Source organism: Sparus aurata, chromosome 17 (genome assembly GCF_900880675.1).
Source record: "Sparus aurata chromosome 17, fSpaAur1.1, whole genome shotgun sequence".
NCBI classification, from domain to species: domain Eukaryota; kingdom Metazoa; phylum Chordata; class Actinopteri; order Spariformes; family Sparidae; genus Sparus; species Sparus aurata.
In genome coordinates, this window is record NC_044203.1 from 18863444 (window position 1) to 18873739 (window position 10296).

The 10296-nt window shown below is 39.4% G+C and overlaps 3 protein-coding genes across 3 annotated transcripts in view; 2 read left to right on the forward strand and 1 right to left on the reverse strand.

The window, feature by feature from the left end:
• Window positions 1-21: 21 nt before the first annotated feature.
• Window positions 22-3520, forward strand: LOC115567120 (urokinase plasminogen activator surface receptor). Its single transcript, XM_030393386.1, has 5 exons — window positions 22-1564; window positions 1823-1942; window positions 2030-2176; window positions 2729-2839; window positions 2935-3520. Exons 1-5 carry the CDS (start codon window positions 1519-1521, stop codon window positions 3135-3137), a joined length of 627 nt encoding a protein of 208 aa, XP_030249246.1. The 5' UTR covers window positions 22-1518; the 3' UTR covers window positions 3138-3520.
• A 2191-nt stretch (window positions 3521-5711) lies between these two features.
• LOC115567119 (urokinase plasminogen activator surface receptor-like) lies at window positions 5712-8250 on the forward strand. Its single transcript, XM_030393385.1, has 5 exons — window positions 5712-5919; window positions 6190-6309; window positions 6405-6551; window positions 7090-7200; window positions 7274-8250. The coding sequence occupies exons 1-5, from the start codon at window positions 5874-5876 to the stop codon at window positions 7474-7476; spliced, it is 627 nt and encodes a 208-aa protein (XP_030249245.1). The 5' UTR covers window positions 5712-5873; the 3' UTR covers window positions 7477-8250.
• Window positions 8251-10000: 1750 nt separating this feature from the next.
• LOC115567086 (uncharacterized) overlaps window positions 10001-10296 on the reverse strand; it is a 28921-nt gene continuing 28625 nt past the window's right edge. Inside the window, exon 19 of the mRNA XM_030393321.1 lies at window positions 10001-10268. The gene's annotated coding sequence lies outside the window, so the exon portion shown is untranslated. The remainder of the gene's footprint in view (window positions 10269-10296) is intronic.

The following is a 10296-nucleotide window of genomic DNA, read 5'->3' on the forward strand; positions in this document are numbered from 1 at the left end:
AGAGCATAGCAGTCAATATGAAACCTAAATCTTCCGTAGTTAACAGTAACTGTGAAATGGACCTCAGCACATCAGTGTACTGAATAGCTTTCATTTTCCATGAAGGTGTGGGAGATCGCCACCCTGACTACTTGTTCAAACCTGCTTTGCTTTGACTTTCCTTTATAAAAGCACAGAATGAGAAATGACACTTGTGGGCTCACGAGACACCCAGGGACTCACCACAACCCGCCAGCAGATGATTAACCCAACACGGCACAAGTGTAGTAGCAACTTTCCAAAACGAAAGTCAAACAACATTTTATGTAAATTCATAGTAACATAGTAACACATTCAGAAGTTGACCCTTTAACCATTAGCTTGACTGCAGAGACCACATTTGTAAATTGTGTCTATACTGTCAGTATTGTGAATACTGATGGTGGGTTTCGGTGTCTAATTTTCTATGCGTGAAATGTGTCCTATAAAAAGTTGATTGTGGTCTGCTTCACATGAGTGAGCCTACAACCCTAAATATGTTTGAGTTCACACGCAATGTGCAGAGTATGTGGGCAGAGTGGAGGGGTGAGAATTTCCGGTCTTCGTTCAAGAGCTGTTTGTTTCCCTCCAGGCCGTTCGACCGGGGTCCTTTTAAGGCAACACTTCTTATAAGATTCCCTCATTAAACGCTCTGCGCTCCACCCTGCTCCTCTCACTGCTCTCTCCAAAAAAGTATTTTATATATTTGTGTTGTACTTTCAATTTTTAGCGTAAACTGTGTGAGTGGGACATGAGGAGCATAAGTGTCTACTCATGGACAAGAGGCTAGCTGAAAGCCTGTCTTCTAGCAGATGCAAGCTTCTTCCTGCACGGTGATTCAACTGGCGGATGTGGTTTGTGGTACATTCACAGCTTATCAAAATCTTCCTCAGTGGTTCCTCAAAAAATTAATGCAAGTTAATGGATATAAAAGGTTTGTCCCAGCACAGAACTTAACTGCCTTTGATTGATTTGATTAGAAGTTAATTGGTAACGCATTTACTTTTACACCGCAGTACACACAGGCGTCATTGTTTCATCGATGCAGAGAAGAAGTTTGTTTTTTTTTGTGACTGATCGATCCCCCAGGAGAGATTTCAGAGTTAAGTCCTATGGGAAAATCATATTGTGTGCGTTTCCATATGATTTTATTTATTGGAGCCTCTGTAATCTGCAGCATCATTGAGTGGTATGAAGACATACTGTACATTAGGAAACAATTTCAATTAAAACAAATCTGCCACTGTTTTGCCACAGAGGTTGTTCAAATAATAGTAATTATTAACTTGTAGATAATAGCAGTTTATCAACCACTAAAGTCTATCAGCATTTAGGTTTACCTATCTAACTTTAAAGGGCCTTTTCCCAGCTTCACATTTTGTCACTAAAGAGGAAAGAATGAAGGGCGGGGTCAGAGGATGAAGACAGCTCCCCCTCAGCAGGACTACTTAGAGCAGAGACAGATCCAGCTACAACACAGTCGCAGCCCATCATCACAAAATGCACCTTCTCGCTCTAATCTTTGGGATTGTGCTTCTCCCTAAAGGCAAGTTCTTCTTCTGTTACCTTTATTATTATCATTATTATTATTATTATTATTATTATTATTATTATTATTATTATTATTGTTGTTATTTAAATCCTGTAATAATAATCCTGTATGTTAAAATGCTGTTTGTTACTCTCAGGGTTTGCTCTCATTTTTCCCACCTCTTGTAAAAAAAGAATAGTTGCTTATTATTTTTTTAACCTTTTTTTTATTATCATTTCTTCTTTTACTTAACTGACTTTTGTGTTTTCTCAGCTCAAACCCTGAAATGTTATGAGTGTTTGCCGCAAGGTGGGATGTCCTGCACGGACACACAAAAAGAATGCCCTGCTGCTGGGTATCAGTGTGGCGCGATGAGCATTGCCTCGTATGCAGGTGTGGTCTTTTGTGATGCATTGTTTTTGTTGTAAAACCATTTTGGCACACTGGCCCAGTTTACTAAGATTACTCTTTTTGTTGCAGGTGGCGCTAAAGTGGTTGATATGAACATGAAAACCTGTACTTTGCCAGACCAGTGTTTTGAGGGCTCACTCAACTTCGGAATTGCCAAAACTGTAATTGCCACCAAGTGTTGCACCACTGATCTCTGCAACAACAAGCCTGCCACTGGTAACTTTCACAGATTGTTTAGTGATGCTTCTTTGCACTTTAAGAGCTTTTTTCCTGTGAAAATTCTCATTCAGTTGCCTGGGCCAAAACAGTTAAATATGCAGCTTTTTAAAAATTTGGTGGTGCTGGTGAATCCGAACCTGAACAATATGTTTGGATCTGCTGCTGTTAAAGAAACAAGATGCACATTCCAAGAAAAGCCAGTACAAAGGATATTACTTTAAACTCCAACTCTGCCTATCACAGAGGAGCCCAAGGGGTATAACTGTATATCTACACACATAGCTCTGTGTGTGTGTGTGTGTGTGTGTGTGTGTGTGTGTGCGCGTGTGCGAGAGAGAGAGAGAAGGAGAAACTCTACGTTAGTTACGTTAATCTTGTTTTATTGCCAACAGGGCGATCATGCTCGCATTAATTTTCCAAATCATCAAATTATAAACAAATGAAATATGAATCTTTACATTTCTGCATGTCTGCTGATTTGCAACTTACTGCAAACTCCTCATCCCCTGCTGCCCCAACAATATGAACAATGTCTGTTCCATGTCACAGAGCCTGGCAAAACCAATCCCAATGGCAAGAAGTGCTATTTCTGCAATGGGAACACGTGCACTGGAACTCTGAACTGCGAGGGGAATGAGGACCACTGCATCTCAGGAACAGGTTATTACGCAGCTCACTCTGTTTCACAAATGTCCCCAGCTCAGAGAGACGTTTACTGATTTTAGGAGAAACTAACATTAATTCCATTCTCTCAGTGACTATTGGAGCTCAAAAGACGACCATGAAGGGCTGCGCCTCCAAGCTGATGTGCACAAGTGCGAGCAATCCACAGATTCAAGGATTCATTGGAGGTGATATCAGCTGCTGTCAGGGCAACTACTGCAACAGCGCCAGCAGCACAAGTGCTGGCCTCCTGCTCCTGGTGACACCAGTGGTGTCTCTGCTCATGTTGTCTTAGCCGATGGAGACCGCAGCACTGCTCAGTACTTCTTTCCATTTCAGATCCCCTCAAAGTGGTCAAATCTGTGTCTTTATTTTGAATTACAAATATGATTTAGAGAAGTTTCGGGTTACCTTTGTCTCCTGCCTCATACAGTTTGTAACCTGCTTAGTTCCTTTTTTTGTGTGTTGTTTAAACAACTGTCATTTGCGTTGAGTAATTATAAGCATCAGCTCATAGCTTTTTATCTGAAGTAAAACAAAAAGAATGCAAACATGTTGCTTTATCATTTTTCTTAGTTGTGCTTTTATTCACCCGAATACAATTTAAGTCGGAATTATGAAAAATACCTTGATGTTACTGTTGAACCACAGAAATAAATGTCTTAACGTTCCCCTCAAGTGTATCCCTGTGTTTTATTTCAGTGTTTTTAATCCTTTTCAGTCACAAGTTGGTACATGCAGTCACAATAAGTGTATGAATCACGAGTAGTTGTACAGTGTCAAAGATGCAGCACTTCCCTTTTCCGAACACGCGTTGATAGTGTAGAATAATAGAATGTATAGGTTTTTAATAATTAAAAAAAACAAAAAAAAAACGGTGAAAAATGTGTTTAAAATGAGATGATCTTGTTGGGTTTATGTCTCCGTCTGTGTGTGTCTTTGTTGGACCGTGTGTATCTGTGTGTGTCTCAGTGCATCAAACAACTTTGTCAGAAAACCACACCTGGGGAAGCATGAACCTGTTTTGCATCCTCATAATTTTCAACTCAATTATGAGTTTGATTTGTTTCTCTAAAACTTTAAAACTCAGGCAGAAAGTGAAAGACTAAGTGATTTTCACTACTTAGGGTTGAAATATGCATTCCCAATGGACCAGAATTTGGCTGTACAAGTAACAGACTGACACTGACAACCAGTGATACAGCAGATTAAATCAACCATTTCATTTATTTTGGCAGAAATATATATTGCATGACAGATTTCTCAACACGTTTATGTGGTGGATGAAGGCGATGCTGACGATGTCTTGTCCTGATGGTTAGATCACGATTCCGTGAAGAATGTTCAGCACGTCCCGCTATATCATAACTGTGTATTTTGTTAGTTATGTGTGTTTAACTGACAGCAATGTGAGGAGTGTAGAGGACAGTTTGTAGGGAGAAAAAAAACTATACCACCATCCAGTGGACACATTTTATACAACAGGCACTTAAGGTTAAGAGGATTTAGCAGATTCTTGATTGTTACCTGGCTACACAACAGGAAAAGTACATTGGCTGGAAATGAGGATTTGTGTTTGTATGTGTTTTTATTCTGATAATGCAGCTGAATCAAAGATATTTCTTAATTCAATGACTGCCTGTGATAAGAACATACATTTTCCACATGTGATAATCACACTGTTTATTTGAGTGTACGTATGTGTTGAGCAGTAGAAGCACACCCATCATAGTGTGATGGTGTGTGTAAAAACCTCATTCTCCGAATCCTTGATGTCAGCTGTCTGCCACATTCCTGGTTGCCACAGTGACTGAAAGACAATGGTTGTAGAGTCTTGGGCTGTTTAGGGGAACATAATCCTATAACTTTGTGTGTGCGCACCCGACCAAATCCAAACAACTAAGGCACAGTGAAAGTTTTTGTCATGTTTATTTAACAGTGCGTGAGAGTGTGTGGGTTGGATTAATGCATGCAGTCCCCCGTTTTCCAACGTTGGACGTGTAGAGGAGGAAGGGGTTTCAGATGTTGTTCAGCCGTCCAACAAGCACATCAAAGGAATCAAACTGACATCTTCATTCAGCACTGGAGGAAAGGTTTTTGGATAAGAGGCAGAATGTCTTCAAGACTCCGTAGTAAAGCTAAGTTTGAGATGTTGATCTCAACTCTCTCCAAATTGATTTTCAGGATTTTGCACAGCGTTAGGCACTTTCTATTAGCAAACCTGTACAAGAACTCCAAATGAGCATGACTCCAAAATACAAGAAAAACAATCTACTTTACCATAAGCTTCCAATGACTTGAATTGAATTTGCTATGTGTAATATGAGTTCTTTGAAATGTTTGTGTTTGCGTGCCTGTTCGCCTGGCTCATTTATATCACAGTCCACTAACTGTCCTTGTTTTATCAATCCAGGGAGGCAAAAGCTGAACATGAAAGGTTCAAGTGTAAATACTGGGAGTTGGGTAAAAACTATTGCAGAGCGAGTGCTCAGTGAATTAACTTTCAGAAACTGCTGATATCATTCAGGAACATCTTGACGATGATGACGTGTGTGTTTGTGAGTGTGTTTGTGTGTTGCCACATGTTGAGAAGATCATTTAGTGCACAGCAGTTGCAAAAACCAATGCAGTCGCTCAACATCCGGCAAAATTGGTGTTTCATTAGTTTGTTTAAATGTACCTTATCTATTTTGAACTGAAGGCCATGCTTGTCATTTCACCACTCATGGAGGTTGTTAGCCCCATGAGTGGCAAACACAGTCAGTACCCGCCACCGTGCAGTCACTTGATAAGTAAATTGAAAATGCTCCAGAAACGGTAATATGCTGCAATTGACTGATAAGATATTTCAGAAAGCATTTGACTGCCAGATCTATTTGAATTCACACGACTTTTTCAAGCCTCACATTTTTGACACATTTGAACCAGGAGTGGAGGAGTGGTCAGTGGATGAGGACAACTCCCCCTCAGGAGAACTTCTTATAGCCGCAAACGGTCAAATGAAAATTCAGTTCCGTCCCGCCGTCACAAAATGCATCTCCTCACTCTGATCTTTGGGATTGTGCTTCTCCCTGGAGGCAAGTTCTTGTTCTGTTATCTTTTTTACTGACTGTTTAATGTTAAGGGAAAAGAGGGACTGGAATTTTCTGTTATCACATTTGACTTTACAAATGCTGCCACATGGGTCATCTAAGGGTACATGTCCAATCACATCACTCTTCATGTAAATTTGCTGCCATTTGTTCTGAGTCAAGATGTTAAATTATTTTGTTCGTCCGTGATAGAAAATACAACTTTTGTTATCTTCTTTTTCTGTTGCTGACCTGAGTTTTGTGTGTTTTTTTCAGCCTACACCCTGAAATGTCAAAGGTGTCTTCCGGATATCTCTGGACGCTGCACCGCCACAGAGAAGACCTGCCCTTCACCAAATGATCAGTGTGCTACACGGAGAATCTCTTCTTTTGCAGGTGGGGTATTTCATGGTGCACTGTGCTTTAATTGTAAAAAAAAAAAAAAAGTTTTGCACTGGCCCAGTTTTACTGAGGTTGCTCTTTCGTTACAGGTGATGCAAAACTGTCTGATGTCAACCTGAAAACCTGTGTTCAGGAAGATGAGTGCTCTGAGGGCTCAGTCAACTTTGGAATTTCCAGGATTGTAGTTACCAGCCTTTGTTGCACCACCAATCTATGCAACACTGGAAATGCCCCTGGTAACTCACTGACAATGTCTGTTGGTATTGAGGTGCCTCTTAGTTTTAATTGCTGTTTAGTTGCATGAGCAACAAAACCAGTGAAAGATTTTAAAACTGTTCTCCCCACATGGCAGTGGTAAAAGTTAGGGCCGGTTGCATTTGTCGTGTCAGATGTCAGAATGAAGCCTTTAAAATAATGTGCATCGTCTTGTCCTGGGCACAGAGACTATCTAACGAGCCGGAAGGAGGGAAATTACTGAACCCTCTATCACCATCTGTTGTTGAGGAGCCATGGGGATTATACTGCCGAAGTTGCAGATATCATGTTCATATTCATTTTCCTTCTCTTCAGAATCATCAGCTTATAATCAAACAACAAACAAACAAATGGCAAAAATCTTTACATTTTGTGTATCTATTAGTTTCATAGCTGTTATTTCAACTTGTTCAGTAATGCCCATAATCTTCTGGTCAAGAAACCTCTGAAAAAGGCTCTAAAGAAGAGAGTAAAGTGCAGATTCATCATCCTCCCCCCAAAATGTGTCCGTTGTTACAGAGGCTGAGAGACACCAGCCCAATGGCCACAGGTGCTACCACTGCGATGGCGAAAGGTGCTCCCTAACTCTTAACTGCGCAGGGAATGAGGACCACTGCATCACAAAAACAGGTAACAGGTGTACGGTTTCAAACGTCTCACTCTGCTTTAAGCTCACACACTGACATTATTTCCATTCTCTCAGTGACTGCCAGAGGAAAACTAAAGATCACGAAGGGCTGTGCCTCCAGGCAGATGTGCTTAGTCACGGAAAATGCACAGATAAAAGCAGCCATCGGTGGAGAAATGACCTGCTGTCAGGGAGACTTCTGCAACGGCGCCAGCAGCACAAGTGCTGGCCTTCTGCTCCTGGTGACTCCGCTGGTATCATTGCTCATGTTCTCTTAACTGGTGGAGACAGCAGCTTCAGTTCGGCTTCTTATCTACACATGGCCTCACAGTGCTCACACCCCTTTCCTTATCCTTTCAGCAAAAAGGGAGAAAGTAGAAGTAGTTAAGCAAGCAGCGAATTAAAAAATATTATTTAGTAAAGTTATTTAGTAAAGTTATGATTGCACCTTAACTCCTGCCTAATACAGTTTCTAACCTGCTTATTTCCTGTTATTGCATGTTGCCTCTAAAGATAATAGCAACTGTCTTTTGTAGAACAAGACTATCTGCAGTAAAGAAGAAAGAAATATACAAACGTGCTATTAACCCAAAACTAAGGCTTGACATTTTGCTTTTTTTATATATATATATGTATCATATTGTTGTTTGACTTTGTAATTGGAATATGAGTCAGGACTTTAGAGGAAATTTTTAGTTTTTATATTTTCACAGAAAAAATCTAAAAGTGAGGATGATTTTGTGTTTGTTTTTTGTTGGGGTGCGTTCCAAACAAGCATGCTCCCTCAAGTCTGGAGAAAGGGATTTGTTGGCCAGGCATCTCTGTAGCACCACAGTGATCAGTCATTTATGATTTTATGTTGTGAGACATTTTACCTTTATCAAAGAAAAAAAAAAAGAAGAAGACGGCAACTTCTGCATTTTGGATATTGGACGCTTGGCTTTATTCTGATTTTGATTATATTTGGATTATTTGTTTAGCCCCAAATGTTTTATTGGAATGATCAGAAATATAAAATGTACAGATGCTGAATAAATAAGAAAGTTTTGCTAGAGTGTAATTGTGTGTTTTGTTTGAGTGTGTTAAACACTTTCATGTTTCATTTAAATGTTGCAAACACAAAAACCTACTTTCAACATTTGTCTAACTAATGAAGACATTCAGTTTTAAAGCTGAAGTACAAACACTGTGAAAGAGAGTCACAGAGGTCCAGGTCTGATTTAGGCCTGCAGTCTGCATTTGTTGATCCCAGACACTGATTGAGTGACTGTCTGAGCATGTAGATCTGGAAATGAAAATCAAACTCAGGATTTTGATATTAATATTTTGATATTAATGTTATTAATGAGTCATAATACAAAATCAGAAATATTTATACTTTTCATAACTGAATAAACATGAGGAAAATAAGGTTCCAGAACACTGTTTGCTGCTAGAAAGGTGGCAGGGTCCATCACATATAAACAAAGTAAAACAATATTAAACTGTGTTGTCCTTTAAGGTCAGTTTGATTATTCAGTCATGAAAATGAAGGGTTTGTTTATTAAGTTTGTTTAGGAATAAAAATTCAGTCATGCATTTTGGAAAGAGTTTTACAGTTTTTAATATGTCAAAGATTAAAGATTCCTCTTAAGCTGTCAGCCATAAAACATTTGTTTGAATTTTATGACTTAATGTCCTGGATAAGTGACTCCTGGTCTGGTGTTTCGTCCTGAGTGGTGGAGGTTAGCATCAGATGAGAGGAGGCTGCAGAGTGTGGTGATGCAGCAGGTCAGTGAGGGAATAAAGGGCCAGTTTATGTTCTACAAAGCATCCAGCTACAGTCTTGCAGACTACATTTCTCAAAGGGACATGCCCACTTCACTTTTTTCCCCAACCAAGTCGTTTTGGTGACTGAAAAAAAACATTTTGAGGGTGTATCATGTTGTGGGCGTGTCTTGTAGCCACCGTGAGTCAGCAGATAGAGTAGATACTCGAGGAGATATGAGGAGAGTAGAGGGACTTGAGGAACTATGAGCACTGTATCCCATCTAGTGGACAAATGTATACAACAGGCATTTTATACATTCATCAAGAATTTCTGAGGTGATTTTGCATCTTCCAGTTCACCCCTTTGTCCTGCAGCAGGAACATGAATGACATGTGTCTGTGGATCCTTCGAGTGCAGCTGAGTGCACCTATTTAAAGATCACAATATACATTTTTGTATGGATGGTAAAATTAAATTTTGAATGATAATTATGCTTTCTTGTTTTTTCCATTTCCTTCTGTGTTGTATACTGTAGGTTCTTGGAAGTTAAAAAGCCCAAAGTCTGCACCAACAGAAGCTCCTCTCTCCCACAGAAAACACTGCTCCTAAAGCGCCTCATCAGTCAGTTCTTACTTCTTGATATCACATGTCACCATTTTACACATTTGCATCATTTATGCCTATATTCATGGTGTAACTGAAGCTAAATAGAAGCAGATCAAAAATAATCGATGTCCTTGAATGTGTCGAAGTTAAGTCGTTAAGTGTTTCCTTTGGTAACGCTCACACATGAAGGTGGAAGGTATGAAGGTATTTATACGTATTTGCTCTTCTAAACTACAACCTGAATCACCCTCATAATTTGATAGTGTGTAAAAAAACACATTTTCTGAACCCTTGAAGTCTGATGTCTGTGTCATTTGTGTTTTTCACAGTTGCTGTAAGACAATAGTTGTTGATTAGTTGCAGACTCGTAGCTTAGCTATCGCCCTCTCAGGTGTTAAAATAATAAAAACTTTGTATGAATGCACCAAACCACTCAGGCGAAAAAGTTTTGGTGTTATGATGTTTATTTAACAGGTGCACACATTCAGGTGAGTGACGGCTGATATATATATATATATAGACATATATATATGTCTATATATATATTCTTTAATTGAAGAAAACATTTAGTAGTTTCCATGCAAGACTAGCAAACAAACAATCAAACAAGTATTGTAAATAATGTGTGTAAAATGACAACAGCAACATGGTCCTTGGAGCTTATGATGTTTCTAAGGTATGTTGAAGAACTCAAATGTTGCCATACATGCCGTCCTGCAACATCATTTAATAAGAATAATAA

Bases quoted from the DNA above. Each gene is read 5' to 3' on its own strand.
- LOC115567120 (XM_030393386.1), top strand. From the start codon at position 1,519: ATGCACCTTCTCGCTCTAATCTTTGGGATTGTGCTTCTCCCTAAAG. The intron at 1,943-2,029 runs GTGTGGTCTTTT...TTTTTGTTGCAG, and splicing joins GAGCATTGCCTCGTATGCAG to GTGGCGCTAAAGTGGTTGAT. The intron at 2,840-2,934 runs GTTATTACGCAG...CCATTCTCTCAG, and splicing joins CCACTGCATCTCAGGAACAG to TGACTATTGGAGCTCAAAAG.
- LOC115567119 (XM_030393385.1), top strand. From the start codon at position 5,874: ATGCATCTCCTCACTCTGATCTTTGGGATTGTGCTTCTCCCTGGAG. The intron at 5,920-6,189 runs GCAAGTTCTTGT...TGTTTTTTTCAG, and splicing joins GATTGTGCTTCTCCCTGGAG to CCTACACCCTGAAATGTCAA. The intron at 7,201-7,273 runs GTAACAGGTGTA...CCATTCTCTCAG, and splicing joins CCACTGCATCACAAAAACAG to TGACTGCCAGAGGAAAACTA.